At 39.7% G+C, this 16,068-nt stretch overlaps 1 protein-coding gene across 1 annotated transcript in view; it reads right to left on the bottom strand.

Moving 5' to 3' along the window:
- Positions 1-5,246: 5,246 nt before the first annotated feature.
- GPR176 (G protein-coupled receptor 176) overlaps positions 5,247-16,068 on the bottom strand; it is a 38,799-nt gene continuing 27,977 nt past the window's right edge. The window contains exons 3-4 of the mRNA XM_083616079.1: positions 13,534-14,579; positions 5,247-7,368 (exon numbers count right to left, since the gene is read on the bottom strand). Of these exons, the coding sequence (XP_083472205.1) occupies positions 7,364-7,368; positions 13,534-14,579 (1,051 nt within the window). The 3' untranslated portion in view covers positions 5,247-7,363. The remainder of the gene's footprint in view (positions 7,369-13,533; positions 14,580-16,068) is intronic.

Genomic DNA, 16,068 nt, shown 5'->3' with positions numbered 1-16,068 from the left:
AATGTATAGAATAACTATAATATACAGCAGCAATAGATAATATGAGGAAACCATGGAAGGGTGGGGAAAAGTCAAATACCAAATGTAAAGTGGAAAATGTTTTATTATTGGTACTGTGTGTGTGTGTGTGTGTGTGTAAACTGCCTCCAGAGTCTCTATTTGTGCAACTTAGTTTAAAGTATTCACTCACTGTTACATGGTGCACGTATTCGTGTATCCAATAAACAAAGGGTGGAATCCAGCTATGTCCACCCACCAGAAAGATGGACGCCATTTGTGAAAGGGATAAGTCCTCCTCCCCACAGCCCCCCCATGCCTCCAAATCTGCTCTTGAGGATTGGAAGGATGCTGTGAAGCAGATTTGGAAGACGCATGGGGGCCACACGAGAAAGGAAGAGGAAGTCCTGTCACGTGATGGAACCCCACTCAAGTGACATTGGATATTACACAAATAGCGTAGCACGCTATGTTGGAAAGGTTGTGATACGTTGGAATTGCTTTAATGCCCAGTGTGGTGTGCCCCATAATCTCCCCGAATGTCTAGAAATTTAACATCATTGTGGATTTATACTCTGCTGCCCAGTTTGAGAAAGATCCAATAAAGGCAGTGGTAAATTTAATTTATTCAGAGTCCCCTTTATCCTCTTATAAACAGCTCTTGGTTAATTTACAGTTGGTAGTAAACATTTCTTTTTGAAATAACTAGAAATTACCTCTTCCTTGAAGCAGTGGATGGAGAAACTGAGAGATATTACGATTATGCAAGAAGCTAGTTGTCATGCACAAGCCACTAAACAACTCTTAATTCCTTCCTTGTTTCTTGGGTTTTTCACATTTGCCAGCGGTGAATGCTAATGTATTCACTCCTGCTAAATCTAAACATACCTTCCACAGGAATTTAGCTTTTCATTTTGTCATCTATGATTAATATGTTAGTTCTATCTATCAACAGATTGATTTATTAATATGTATTATATACTTGGGATTTGTTTAGTTGTCTGCTTGCTCTTATGTTTTATTTTTCTGTATTTTGTCAGTGGGCTGCCCACACCTCTCTACTATTATCACCGAAAGCTCTCCTCTGTGTCTCCTGACTAGCCCTGACACAGGAGGGAGACAGCCTTTTCCATCCTACCATCCAACTTATGGAATGCCCTCCTTAGAGATGCTCACCTTGCACCAACCTTGATGTCGTTTCAGTGTCAGGCAAATACATTATTTATTTGCCCAGACATTTCACCGGGGAATAGAAATTAGCTTTATGTTAATATTCTGCTTTGCTGAATTATATAGGTTTGTTTTCATTGCTTCCTGTAGTGTTTTATCTATTTACTGGCTTCTATTATCTTCCAGTATGTTGCCCTGAGAGGCTTTGTTGAAGGGAGGCATAGAAATGTTCTAAACAAGTAATGAATTTACCTGGCATTTTCAATTTCAAAATAATAAAATTTTAAAGACTTTATTTTAAGCTCACCCTGACAGACAAAGGGGGAGTAAAGTCTTGCCTCTGAAAGTCTTGCTCCTGTTAATACTGTGTGGGTTCTTCCGCTGAACACAATTTTAACTAACACAAGAACAGCGTTTCAATATTAATGTGGTGTGTACGTCATTGCTTTGATATCTTGGGAATATTAATTTTCTTCTTCGTTTTTGTCTCTCTGTATTGCAGTGGCAAACAGTATAATAGGCTGGAAGCCTCATCTTTTGGCCCACATCGAGATGCTCGGTATAAAACTAATGACTGCATTAAGAATATTGTTATCTAGAGGCCCTGGATAAGAATATTAACTAGAGAACAGGGGGAAAACATTGCTGAAGAATTTATAGTGGAATGAGTACAAGCCCTTAATGGAATAGTTGGAGGAGAGGTGGGGGCTGAGGAAGCCTAATGGAAGGAAAAACAAAGAGAACAAAAAAATTATATATTGGAAGTGAATTCAATATGAAAGTAATGGTTTGGTCCCACCCCCGCAGAAGATCAGATGGTAGCCCTAGGCAGGAGTTCTCCTCACAGATTAGTATTGTATGAGGGAGAGAGCAGACACACACCTTTCATTGTGTTTCTGCTAGGAATAAATGAAGCTGTCCATTTTGGTTTCTCTGCTTCTAATTTTTCTAATCTTCAATTCAGTTCTCCACATTTCCACATCCATTTGTGAGATACGTAATATACACATCTTGGCAGAGCAAATTTCTCTAAAATAATGCAATTCTGTAGACTATTTTCACAAATATGAGCATTTTTATGGACACTTCACCTCAGTCTGTGAGTTTTGGAACACATGATTTAGTATTGCAAAATTCAAAGGAGCTTCAAACGATGGCTGTGTTTTGGTTCTTCCATTGTTCTGGAAAGTGCTGATTAGGTAGGGTCCACCTTTAAATGTGAACTAAACTAAATGGGAGAGCCATTCCTAGTTCTCCCCACCACCACCACAAAAAATTGTGTTCCCATCATTTGTGTCCTACCACTCACCACCCAGTGGAGGGTTAATTTATACAGGGCAAGCCTACTGTACACAATGGAAGCTCCCCATATGTGTCCGTTTCCTATAGCACAGAAAGCCTCTAGAAGTAGAGCAGTCACCTCACCTGCAGAGGTTGCTGACAATATGTCGGTCCTGCACACCTGTCAAATTTGTTATGCCAGAGGTAGGGTGGTAAGAAAAGTTCCCCCACCTCTGTAATAAGATTTCTGCAGGCCCCCTTTCCACCCAGCTGCCTAGCTTCGAAGCCATAGAACTCCTCAAGACAGAACTAGTAAACTAATTGCAGTCACAGTGGGCATGACATCTCCGGACACCTAGACTTGCTGTGATTCTGAGCAGCTCAAACATTGGCATTACTTTTGACAAAGAAGTTGACTTGATTCTAAGAAGAGGATAAAGGGAGTTCAGTATCAGTGAGGTCTGGTGATGCTTGCAGCTTTGGGGCTGTGAACATGGCAATCTGGCCAACTAGGGACCAAATATTGGCAATTATTTTCATTTGTGCTAAGTATGCAATATTATTAGGACGCGGGTGGCGCTGTGGTCTAAACCACCGAGCCTCTTGGGCTTGCTGATCGGAAGGTCAGCGGTTCGAATCCTCGCAACGGGGTGAGCTTCCGTTGCTCCTGCCAACCTAGCAATTTGAAAGCATGCCAGTGCAAGTAGATAAAGAGGTACCACTGCAGTGGGAAGGTAAACAGCATTTCCATGCGCTCTGGCTTCCGTCATGGTGTTCCATTGCACCAGAAGCGGTTTAGTCATGCTGGGCACATGACCCAGAAAGCTGTCTGTGAACAAATGCTGGCTCCCTCAGCCTGAAGTGAGATGAGTGCCGCAACCCCATAGTCACCTTTGACTGGACTTAACCATCCAGGGATTTTACCTTTTACCTGGAGGTAGAAAGATTATTCCACCAAGTCTAGAAACTATCTCTAGTAAAGGATATGAATTCAGAAGTAAGCTTTCTCTAGAATGTTGTCTTCACTTAGCAAAACCATAAAGCAGGTTGGATTCTCAAACACTGAAACTGCAGATAGATCAATCACAACTGAATGAGGCAGTCCAGGTAGTTTGCAGTGTCAGATAATCTACATGATAAAAGGAAAGCATTTACAGGACTGATTTCTTACACTTTATTCAGTCAGGGAAAATCTATTAAAACTCCTAAAAAAATGAAGATAAAGGAGGCAATGATGAAATCAGTGGTCATATTCTGAAGTTGTATGCATTTTCTAGATAGAAAACTGCCTGGGGCAAAACAAAGAGGGAAAGAGCACTGTATTAATAAAGCATTTACATATTTTATTGCAAGTTTGTTATCAGTAACATGTAGAAAAAATTCTTAAGATCCCTTAGAATCTGTAGATCCATTTGAAACTTGAGGAAGAATATCTGTGTGTAGTAAGTAATGCTTATGTAATATTCCCCCCCCCCCCCGCTCTTGCTTTAAGATTGTGCCGCTCAGATATGGTTGTTTTTTGAAACGTGGCAAAGAGATGTTTGTTCTTGTGACAAACCTACCGGTCAAGGAAAACAAGCAGAATCTCGCCCAGTGGCTCAGCATGCACAAAATACTCTAGAGCAGAATGCAAGGGCTTGAAAAACGATGATCAGTGTTGTGCTTTTTGCAGAACCACAGTGGCCACGTTTATGGAAAAGAAAGGGTCTATTTGCAAAGTAAACCATGGAACAGACACAGCGTGGAAGTGAAACAGCCTCCAGTTGTTTCATCTGCATAAGCATTTCAGCTTGCCAGACAACTCATATTAGTTTTCTGACTGAATTAGACGGTGCAGCATCTAATAACCAACGTTCATGATACTGTATACAGGAGACTGCCCTGGACACATAAGTTTCTTCTTGTTATGACAGGTTTTGATCTGTGAAGTGTTTAACATTATGAAGTTTGATCACTGCATTAGTAAGGAATGGTTTACCTATCTATACTTAGATGTATACTCATTTTACAGATTAGTAGGGATTATTTTTTCCCCAGGTATGATGCGGGTGGGAGGAAGGAAGGAGACACCTTGGCATTTGTAAGCTTGTATAATTCACTAACTGCTAATGGAGACCTTTCTCTTTAAATTTTTCAGGAATTCAGGGTGACTTTTCTCACCTGTAGTGGAAATGCAGAATGGTAAAAATAATGATCTTCTAAAGCAAGGGAGGCTAACCTGTGCCAATCTAAATGTTGCTGAACTACAACACCCATCTTCCTGCTCATTGGCAGCTGTAGCCATTGCAGATTTTATTTTGGATAGATTTAGCTTTGAATCCTTAAGCAGGTTTACCAAATTACATTAAAATTGTATTCCTGTGGCTTTTTAGAAGTAGGTGTTATTATTTACATACCCTAGCTAGAATTTTGTTTGCCATATTCTGGAAACTGAGCTAGTTAGATAGGCATGGGAAAAGTTAGATTTTGTTACATTAAATATGATGTTGAGGTCCTAAGAGGAAAAATATGAAGAAACCCTAGGTAATTGGTACTCGGTGATATAGCACATTAAGGGAGAATTCGGATCTGAAGAATTTAGGTTTATATTATGCTGTAGAGTATTTATTGATAGAATTATGATTATATTACTTCATGTATAGCACGTATAGGGGAATATATATGTAGAAATAATATATTTTATAATCTAGTATTCTATATATATATAGTATATATACTATATATAGCATGTTTTGTATTTTGAAAAACGAAATAAAAGAGGTCTTAATGTTTGAAGTCGTTTTTTAAAAAAAGAAAAAAAAGAGGCAAATAAAAGAAAGTGGCCCAGTTTACTTCTGGTCACTTATGGCTTGCCACACATAACAAAAGGTAGCTATAGATACAGATGTGCATCCCCAGACACTTCCAAAGACAGCCAACAACTCCAACATGGCTGAACATCCAGATGTGTAGCCACATCAGCTACACACAGATAAGACTGCTTTGGTGTGCAGATCTATTTTGCTGGATCAAGAAAATTGCTCTTGGAATTCAAAGGAGATAGAATCATGGCATTGTAGAGTTGAAAGGGACCGCAAGGGTCATCTGTCCCAACCCCCCAGGAATCTTACCTAAACAAGAACTTACCCTACCAGTTCAGCTATTTATAGCATGCTATGCTTTTATACTCATGGAATTCAACATTTATTTGTCCTCACAATGGCATGTAAGTTCATAGCCACAAAACTGTTGAAAAATGCACATTTGAGATGAAAATTCTTCTCGTTCTTTCTGCAGGTTCTGCTCAAATATGTAAATATGTTGGTCTTATAAACCTTTGGGTGTGTGCAGTTAATGAGTTGCATCCAATGTTTGTCATATTCAGAGTAAACCACTAAAATTAATGAGTGTGACTAACTGAGGTGAATTCATTGTAATGCATCAACTCTGAGGAAAAACTTCATTGGATACAACCTGATACCTTTCCCTACAGATATTACAATTTTGCAGATATTATTCCAATGGTGCAAATAATTATCCAAGGTCTTCTGCTTTGTATTTGCATATTCTATTTGCATACCTGATTGGTTGAAAGCAAAACTCAGATTGTTAATGAAATCCACTTTGCATTTTCCTTTCCCTACCCAATGAAGGTGGGTGAAATTTCAGATAAATCAAACAAGGAGAATCACATGCAAAATAATCAGTGTGTGCAAATAGTTAGAATTCAAAATGCATCCATTACTTAGCAGATAACTGAACAGCCACATGGCGTGAGGCTCGTAAGCCCAACCAAAGAAGCATTTTCTAGATGGAATCCATGGAGGACCTGCAAGTGTGTTACAGTTGAGAAGTTAAACTTGCACCGTAGAGCCTGTTACTAATGCAGTACATGCCAGACAAATAGCAACCATTACCTATGTGCCAGTTCACCAAAGAAGTGACCATGCTACATTGTGGAGGCACAGAAAATACTCTGTACAAAAAAATCACAGGAATCTTTATAACACAGTGATAAATTTAAATTAAGGGCCACATTGGCCAATACTTCATGAAGAAGAAAAACTCTCAACATTTGCTGTGCCATTTTTCATGTGGTTGAAAGTGCTTAGTATATTTTACCTCTGTTAAGGTATTGCTTCTCCCCGGTCTTTTTTTTTTTTTTTGCTGAAAACCTGCAGTACTCAGCCCACTAAATGTCAGCCCCTGAATGGAAGTGTTTCATAGATAGTAACCAAGATCGTATTTAGCCCACAATTGTCTGAACAACATGAAACAGCTTAAAATACTTTTAAGATAAATGTACAAAAAAACAAGGAGGAAGAAAAATCTTGTTAAATTATAAAATATAATTGAAAGGTCCTTGTTTATTCCTGGCCACTTGAAGCCATGCCAATTGTACAGGCCATGGAATGCTCCTAAAAGATGCTCAGTGCTTCTGTGAAAGAGCAGAAAGAGATATGGACTTCCAGGGAAGGGAGCTTCATATTTAGAATGCTCCCTTCCCCCGAGTTCCATAATCACAGAACTGTGACCCCAATGTCTCTGTGTGTACATTATAAAGACTTGCTGCATTTGGCCAGTCCCGGAGATCACAACAAGGTATAATGTGGAAAGCAGTCTTTGGGGCAGAAAGGGTCCAAAAATGCCTATATGGAAGTTAAACAAGTCTATATAAATTAATATAAAGAAACAGGTAGGTCAAGATATTTGTATCGAAACCCATTCCTAAGGAGCACTTGCTTTCGCTTTGCTTTTACATAAATTGGCACAAAAAATCAGCCTTTATTAAATTTCAACCTAACAAAGATCCATAGGATCACATGTATGCAAGAAGGCAGTCCCGCCTCTCGTCACAGAGCACTCCTGCTTTGACTAGGAATCCACCTTGGGGAAGATGCTGACTTTATTGTTCCTGCTAATTTTTCTTTCTGCTTTACCCTTGGGCTGTTTGTTTGTTTGTTTTTTAAAGATAGTTATTGAGATTTTACAAAAACATAAGTTTACAAAATAGAAAAAAGTCACATAGAAAGAAAAAGATACAAAAAAGAAGACATAGAAAAATACATAAAAGAGAAAAAAGAAGAATAAAAATACCAAATACAAAAACAAATAGATAAAAAAGAATTAAAAAACAAATCCGTTTTTAGTAACTTTAAACTCATTAGCTTGTTTCCTTGGCCTCCTCACACCTCCCCTTTTCGTATTCCCATTTAAATAATCAAATCAGCAAATCCTTACCCTCTTTCGTTTATCTTAACTCTATATCTTAACATATAATAACTCTATATTTTCATCCATTTATCAATTCATTTTTGCATATTCTTATTAACTTTGTTGCTAATGCCACTTATTTTCAGTCCAACATCATTTTAACATTCATTAATTTTACAGTGTTTCTGAAGGTAGTCTTTAAATTTCTTCCAGTCTTCTTCCACCAACTCTTCTCCCAGGTCTCGGATTCTGCCAGTCATTTCCGCCAATTCCATATACTCCATCACCTTCATCTGCCACTCTTCCAGGGTGGGTAACTCTTGTGTCTTCCAATACTTTGCAATAAGTATTCTTGCTGCTGTTGTTGCATACATAAAGAAAGTTCTATCCTTCTTTGGCACCAATTGGCCGACTATGCCCAGGAGAAAGGCCTCTGGTTTCTTCAGGAAGGTATATTTAAATACCTTTTCCATTTCATTATATATCATCTCCCAGAAAGCCTTAATCTTTGGGCACGTCCACCAAAGGTGAAAGAATGTACCTTCATTTTCTTTACATTTCCAACATTTATTATCGGGCAAATGATATATTTTTGCAAGCTTGACTGGTGTCATGTACCACCTGTAAATCATTTTCATAATATTCTCTCTTAAGGCATTACATGCCGTAAATTTCATACCGGTGGTCCACAACTGTTCCCAGTCAGCAAACATAATGTTGTGACCAATATCTTGTGCCCATTTGATCATAGCAGATTTTACCGTTTCATCCTGTGTATTCCATTTTAACAGCAAGTTATACATTCTTGAAAGTATCTTAGTTTTGGGATCTAACAGTTCTGTTTCCAATTTTGATTTTTCCACCTGGAAGCCAATTTTTTTTATCCAAATTATAGGCCTCTCTTATTTGATAATAATGAAGCCAGTCTCGCACTTTATCTTTTAATTTCTCAAAACTCTGCAATTTCAATTTGTCTCCTTCTTGTTCCAATATTTCCCAATATTTCGGCCATTTGGCCTCCATATTGAGCTTTTTCTGAGCCTTCGCTTCCATTGGTGACAACCACCTTGGGGTTTTATTTTCCAGTAAATCTTTGTATCTTATCCAGACATTGAACAATGCTTTCCTGACAATATGGTTTTTAAATGCTTTATGTGCTTTAACCTTGTCATACCACAGATATGCATGCCACCCAAAAACATTGTTAAAACCTTCTAGGTCCAAAATGTCTGTGTTCTCAAGAACCAGCCAGTCTTTCAACTAGCAGAATGCTGCTGATTCATAATAAAGTTTAAGGTCTGGCAGGGCAAATCCACCTCTTTCCTTTGCGTCAGTTAATATTTTAAATTTTATTCTAGGCTTCTTGCCCTGCCAGACAAATCTGGAAATGTGTCTCTGCCACTTCTTGAAACAATCCATCTTGTCCAAAATTTGCAATGATTGAAACAGAAATAACATTTTTGGCAATACATTCATCTTTATAGCTGCAATTCGACCCAACAAGGAAAGCTTCAAATTTGACCATATTTCCAAATCTTTTTTCACTTCTATCCAACATTTCTCATAATTATCTTTAAATAAATTTAAATTCTTAGCAGTCATATTAACCCCCAAATATTTTACTTTCTTAACTAATGTTAAACCTGTCTCCTTCTGAAACCTCTCTTTCTCAATTGGTGTAAAATTTTTCTCAAGCACTTTGGTTTTTGACTTGTTCAACTTAAATCCTGCCACATGACCAAATTCTTGAATCAATTCTAATACTCTTTTCGTACTAGATTCTGGCTCCTGTAACGTCAAAACTAGGTCATCTGCAAAAGCTTTCAATTTATATTGTTTGGCTCCGACCTGAATACCTTTAATTAGACGGTCCCTTCTAATCATATTCAGCAAAACCTCCAGAACCGAAATAAAAAGCAATGGGGAAATTGGGCAGCCTTGTCGTGTCCCTTTCTCTATCTTAAATTCCTCTGTCATCACATTATTAACTATTAACTTAGCCTTTTGTTCTGAGTAAATTGCACTTATACCATTTTCAAACCCTTGGCCCACCCCCATTCCCTGAAGATTTTTCTTCATAAAATTCCAAGAAATATTATCAAAAGCTTTTTCCGCATCTATAAAAATTAAAACTGCTTTGGTATTGATGTTCACTTGCAGCTTCTCCAAAATGTTAATTATATTCCTCCTATTGTCAGACAGATGTCTACCTGGGAGAAAGCCGGCTTGATCTTTATGTATCTCTTCGACTAGTACTTTTTTTAATCTATTAGCCAAGATATCAGCAAAAATTTTGTAATCCACATTAAGCAGGGATATGGGGCGGTAGTTCTTAAGTTGTGTCTTTTCAGACTCAGTTTTCGGTATAAGTGTAATGTAAGCTTCCTTCCACGACTCTGGCGCCTTTTTCCCCTCCAAAATTTCATTACAGACCTCCTTTAGTGGCTGAATTAACCAATCTTTCAAAGATATATAGTATTTGGAGGTTAGACCATCCGGCCCTGGAGATTTACCCAACTGCATGTTCTGAATGGCACCTTCAACCTCCTGTTCTGTAATTTTGTGATTCAACATTATCTTATTTTCTTGAGAGATTTTTTGTAATCCATTTGTTCTTAAAAATTGGTCTAAATCAGTCTCTTTCTGTGGCCCTTGTGTATATAATTGTTTAAAATATCTCTGGAAGCACTTTCTAATCTCCAATGGATTCTGTATGTTCTTTCCTTCCACATCCAAATTTGTGATGGTATTTAATTTTTGTCTTTTTTTCATCTGCCAGGCTATCAGTTTCCCGCATTTATTAGCCGATTCAAATGTCTTTTGTCTCATCTGCTTAATTTTCCATTCTACTTCCTGATTTATCATTTTCATGTATTGTACTTGATATAGCTTTATTTCTCTCAGAATCTCTTGCAACTTTGGTTTCGCTCTTAATTTCTTCTCTCCTTCTTTTATTTTTTCCAAGATTTTATCTTTTTTCTCATTTTGAGTTCTCTTCTTTATTGCGTTCTGTTGAATCAGAAACCCTCTCATGACCGCTTTGCTTGCGTCCCAGATTACTCTTTTTTCAACCGTGGTATTCAAATTTATCTCAAAATAATCTCTCAAGATTTTTTGGGCCTTCTTGGTAACTTCTTGATCTCTAAATAAGGTGTCATTCATCCTCCACCTGAAGGAACCGATTGGTGTTAGTTTCATCTCCATCATCACCGCATTATGGTCGGAGCAAGTTTTTGGGCAAATTTCCATTTTTCGAGTCTTAGGTGCCAGTCCTCTAGTTATCCATATTTGGTCAATTCTTGTCCATGTCTTTTTGGCTTCAGAGAAGAATGTTCCCTCTCTTCCAAGGGGGTTCTTAGTTCTCCAGATGTCAATCAAGTCCATATTGTCAGTCAGTTCAAAAAAGGTTTTTGGTAGTCTGCCATCTTTAGTTACAACCTGTCTCTGCGACTTATCCATATTTGTAGATACCACTCCATTCATATCTCCCATCATAATAATGTTGTAGTCCGTGTAGTCAAGCAATGTCTCATGCAATTTCTTGAAGAATTCAGATTTCCCCTCATTTGGTGCATAAACTCCTACAATCAGAAATTTTTCTCCTTGTGATTGAATCTCAATTGCCACAAATCTTCCTTGTTCATCTTTAAAAACAAATTTCGGTGATAGGCTCTCTTTGGCATAAATAACAACTCCTCTCTTTTTAACCTTGTCCGATGAAATAAACTCTTGACCCTATCTTTTATTAATCAGTACTTTCCTGTGAAGCCTTATCACATGAGTTTCCTGTAAAGAAATTAAGTCCAATTGTTCCTTTTTCAATAAATGAAAGACTTTCTTCCTCTTCTCCGGGGAATTAAATCCATGAATGTTCCAACTTAATAATTGCAGAGACATGGTGTGGTTATTCTATTCTCCTCCAACTGCTCCCAAAAGTTGTTCTTGTTCTGACGGTGGTATCGCTTTTTTAAGTTTGTCCAGTCCCAAAGGTGGTGGTACTATGTCTAGTACTCCTGATCTTAAAGCTCTTAGCTCTTCTAGTACTTCTTTTTGCAGGTCTTCTTCGTGGTCTCTCAAAAATTTTTCCTTATCTTCCACTGATCTTATTTTGAACTTTTCCCCTTTAAAGGTAAAAGATAGTCCCTGGGGGAATTCCCACCTAAAAACAATTCTGTTTCTTCTCAATAGGGCCACCAGATCTCCGTAGTTGGTTCTAAGATCCAATAGATGTTTCGGTATATCCTTAAAAATCTCCACTCTCGAGTCGTTGATCTCCAAAGTCTTCTGGAAGTGCGCACTCAGTATTTTATATCTCTCTTCTTTCGTTCGGAGGGTAACCAAACAGTCTCTCACCCTGTTTTTTCTCCCTCCTCTTCCAAGTCTGAACGCACTTACTATCTTAAAGTCTTTCTCCAGCTCCAAATTCCAAAATTTTCCAAATTCCTGCGTAAGGTAGTCACTTAGGTTATCTTTTTCAAGTTCCGGTACTGCCCTGATCCTCAGATTGGTCTGTTTCTCCCTCAGTTCAATCATAGACAGAAGTGACTGATGATCCCCAATCTGTTTGCGCATAGGTTTTATTTCTTCCTCTACAGCCACTGCTTTTTCTTTTGCTTCCTCAGCTATTTTTCAATTGGATGCAGATTCTTCCAGCAATTTTTCAATAGATTCTGTATTGGAATTCACCTTCTGTCCCAGATTATTAATGCTGGCAGTATTCCTGTCTATTTTAGTTGATTGTTCCGTAACTTGTTTGCTTAGGCCTTCCAATTTTTCATAAATTTTATTTAACACAGAAGTAAAATCCCCTTCTGAAGCCATTCCTTTTGACCCAGCTTGTGCAAAATCTTCCCCCTGTGTCACAGGAGGGCCGGGAACAGATGATCTACGTTGCTGGGAAACTGTGCTGGGCTGCTGCACTCTAGCCTTGCCCGATCTTGTTGTCCTATCAGTCATCACACCTTTGTCTATGAGTCAAGGTCGATCCCACGGTCAAGTCTTACCGTGGAAAATCCCCAAAGTCCAGAATGGAAAAATCCCCCAGCTGGATGTACAGCTTCAATGTTCCTCTAGGGGGACACTGTAGCAGTCATTAAAGTTACAATAAAGAATCTTTTCCAACTTTCCTAAGTCCCCCTCAAGAAAACAAGCAACAGTTTCAAGTCCAGAGAAGACCTTCAACAAGTATCTCCTTTGCAGAGTTGACCATTAAAAAGTTACATTGTCTATAAATAGTGCGACTCTCAGTGCAACAGTTCTAGTGAACCTGGCAGTCCGTTCCCAGGAGTTAAATAATTGTCTCTTTTTTTCCAGAAGTAAAAAAGTCACTTTTCCCTCTTTCCCCCCCCTCTACACTAGCCGGGGGGGGGGGGGTTCTTTCACTTTGATGTTCGGATTTGGAGCTTTTAAAACACCACTCTCCAGGTCTTAGCTTTAAAAGGTCTTTGCTTTGATCTGTGTACAGAAACGGAAGGCGGACTTCCTGTTTACACCTTCCCGCTTCAGTGCCAAATTAATCCATTTTTTCTCCTTTTAGTCCCAATTTCTTAAGCTTCACCTACTCACGGGTAGTTGTTTAGCAGCCGAATTGTCACAGGAAAAAGGTCAGCGCTCTCCGGCAACAGCTGTGCGGCTTCACCCCACGGAAAGAGCAATTGACTCTCAGCACCGCGCCAAGCTCCCGTTACGCTCCGGAGCCCCTTGCGGGGTTCCTTCGCAAATCCAGGGGGTGCTAAGGGTGCCCGCCGAGTCCCACGTTCACAGGCTTCTCCTGCCTGTGATTTTCGAAAGGCTCTCCGCTTCGCCGTAGCGGACAGACCCAATTTCCGCGGAGCTTCTCCCTCCAGACTAGAAGGAGACCGCCATTGCCGTTGGCGCTGCCTCCGGAAGTACCCTTGGGCTGTTTGGTCTGGATTAGCTCCTCGGGCGTATTCCCCAGAGGAGGCAGGAGTCGTTTCTTACTGTTCCGGTTTTCTGACAGCCACTGTGGAGGCAACTCAAAGGGTCCAAAGCCCAGCTGCATGGAATACTTCTCATTGGCCAATTCGGCTTCTGTTGGCATCGCTGGAGCCACTTGCGCGGCTGAGTCTGCAATGGCGTGAGGCATAGGCCTCTGAACCAAAGTCTGCTCCACGTCTAAGCTGGTTGTGGGGATCTCCTTCTGTTGGTAGCCACTGGAGCCAATGGATTTGGTTTCGTTCTCTTCTTCATCCTCTGTGGGCTTGAAAATCTGCTGCTGCCCAATGTGAAACATCTCCAGAAGCTGGCTACCAGAACGAACGTGAGGCTCCAGGCTGATGTCCCCAGCGCCTCCAGAGCTGACTGTGTTCCTCCGACTATACCTTTGGTGTAACTGCATCATTGTCCCTACTAAACATTTCCGTACAGACTTGTTAACAGTCAGGAAGAGCAGAGGGTTGGCTAGCAGTGATATCTTGGGCAGCCAGATGGCAGTGAGAAGCAAGTACACAGAAGCGTCAGAAGCATTGAGCACAGTGCGGTAAATCACCAAAGTCATATAGGGGATACTGCAGAAAATGAAAACCATAACCATGGAGAGCAGCATGGCATGAAGTTCAGATTCTCTCTGAGAGGCGTAAGGGATAGAGATAGTGTTTTGAGGGGTTCTTAAGGCAGCTATGATGACTTTTTTCTTCTGACTGGCACTCAGTGCCCTGCGGATGAGGATCATAAAGAGAAAGACCACAGCCACCGGCACAATCACAGTGGTAATGTTGTAAATAATGACGTATGCTAAACGGCCAATGGAGTAACTCCAAGGCTCAGTACAAGTGGACATAGCATAAATATCCAGTACATTGGTCACAGCAAATACAGGAATGCTGGCTATCACTGCATGAGCCCAGATGTAGATCACCAGGTCTCGAGATTTGGCATCCGATATCTTCCTTTCTAGTGGATACAAAACTGAGTAGTACCTACAAAAAAAAGAAGGAAAGGGGACTGTAAGAGATGAACAAATGCATGTAAAGAGTGAAGTTGCAACTCTTCCTACCTCCCCTCTATCCCTGGGTAGATTAACTTAAATCTGAGTGATCTAAATCACTGATTTGGTCTTCACTAGCCCTGTATTTTAAACTGTTTCTTCCCTTGATATAAAAGTACCATAGATTCTGGCATATTAGGCGATTGGGTGTATAAGACGACCCCCCAAATTGGCAGCTGCCAATTTGGGGGGGGTTGACTTATACGCCCAGTCTTATATGCAGCAGCTTTGCTGGGCACTGGCAGCAGGCGGAGGGCTCCGCTCCGTGCTGGGAGGAAGCCGCCCAGCGAAGCCGGCTTAGCATCGCTGGGCAGCTTCGTCGGGCAGCTTCCTCCCGGTGCAGAGCCTGTCACCCACCGCCACTGCCCAGCGAATCCATACCTGGCATATAAGACGACCGCCTTTTAGAGGATTTTCTGGGGTTAAAAAGTCGTCTTATATGCCAGAATCTACGGTATCATTTATCACCAGATCTTCAACAGCACAGTCTTACACATGTCTATACAGAAGTTAATTAGTCTTTTTCTTTCTTTCTTTCTTTCTTTCTTTCTTTCTTTCTTTCTTTCCCTACAGAAATCAATTGCCCTGGCCATTATTTTGATAAAAATATGTCATCAATAGAAAATGCCAAATTAGATGTGGTACAACTTCTGTCTTCCATGAAAGAATATCTAATCCAAGTAGTATCAAATCTTTTCCTTAAAGCATACTATTTTTTTTAAGGTTCTGTATTCAACGACCACACCATTTGTAAAAAAATTATAAAGCCAATAGGTAGAATTCAGCCTTGCAGTATGATGAATGTTCCATCGGTGCAAGCACTTTAGCTTGCCAGATAGAACAATCCCCCTCTCCCCTGACCCGTGTACTTTTCTGGGAGGGCGGGTTAACCCCATTTAACCAGCGGAGGTCGTTTATATATATATTAGGGAAGCTTTTAATGTTTAATAGGTTATTGTATTTTAGTGTTTTGTTGGAGGCCACCCAGAGTGGCTGGGGAGGCCCAGCCAGATGGGCGGGGTATAAATAGGAAAAATTATTATTATTATTATTATTATTATTATTATTATTATTATTATTTTCATAGCAATAAAATCCCAGATCCTCCACTGAATTGCAGCTAGATTTCTTCCTTTACTACAAAATATCACACTCCATAGGAATAGGCAATTAACCTACCCAATATTAATCTGATCTAATTTATAGTAAGGTCTGTTACTCTCATTAGCATGTTAGATGTAAGTAAAGTCTTCCCTCTCCTCAGATCCTAAGTGAGTTTCTTTTCTATCATAAAACTATAATTTACAAGTCAGCAGGACACTGTTGATACAAATGATGAGCCAGTCAGTGGTCAGCAAAGCTTTTCATTCCAAAGACTTGCTCTTAAACCATGGACAGCAAGGGGAAAATAGGGCAGATCA

The sequence above is a fragment of the Podarcis filfolensis genome (assembly GCF_964270895.1).
Source record: "Podarcis filfolensis genome assembly, chromosome: 1".
Lineage (NCBI taxonomy): Eukaryota > Metazoa > Chordata > Lepidosauria > Squamata > Lacertidae > Podarcis > Podarcis filfolensis.
Note: the sequence above shows the minus strand (reverse complement) of the source record. Positions and strands in the feature narration are given on the sequence as shown.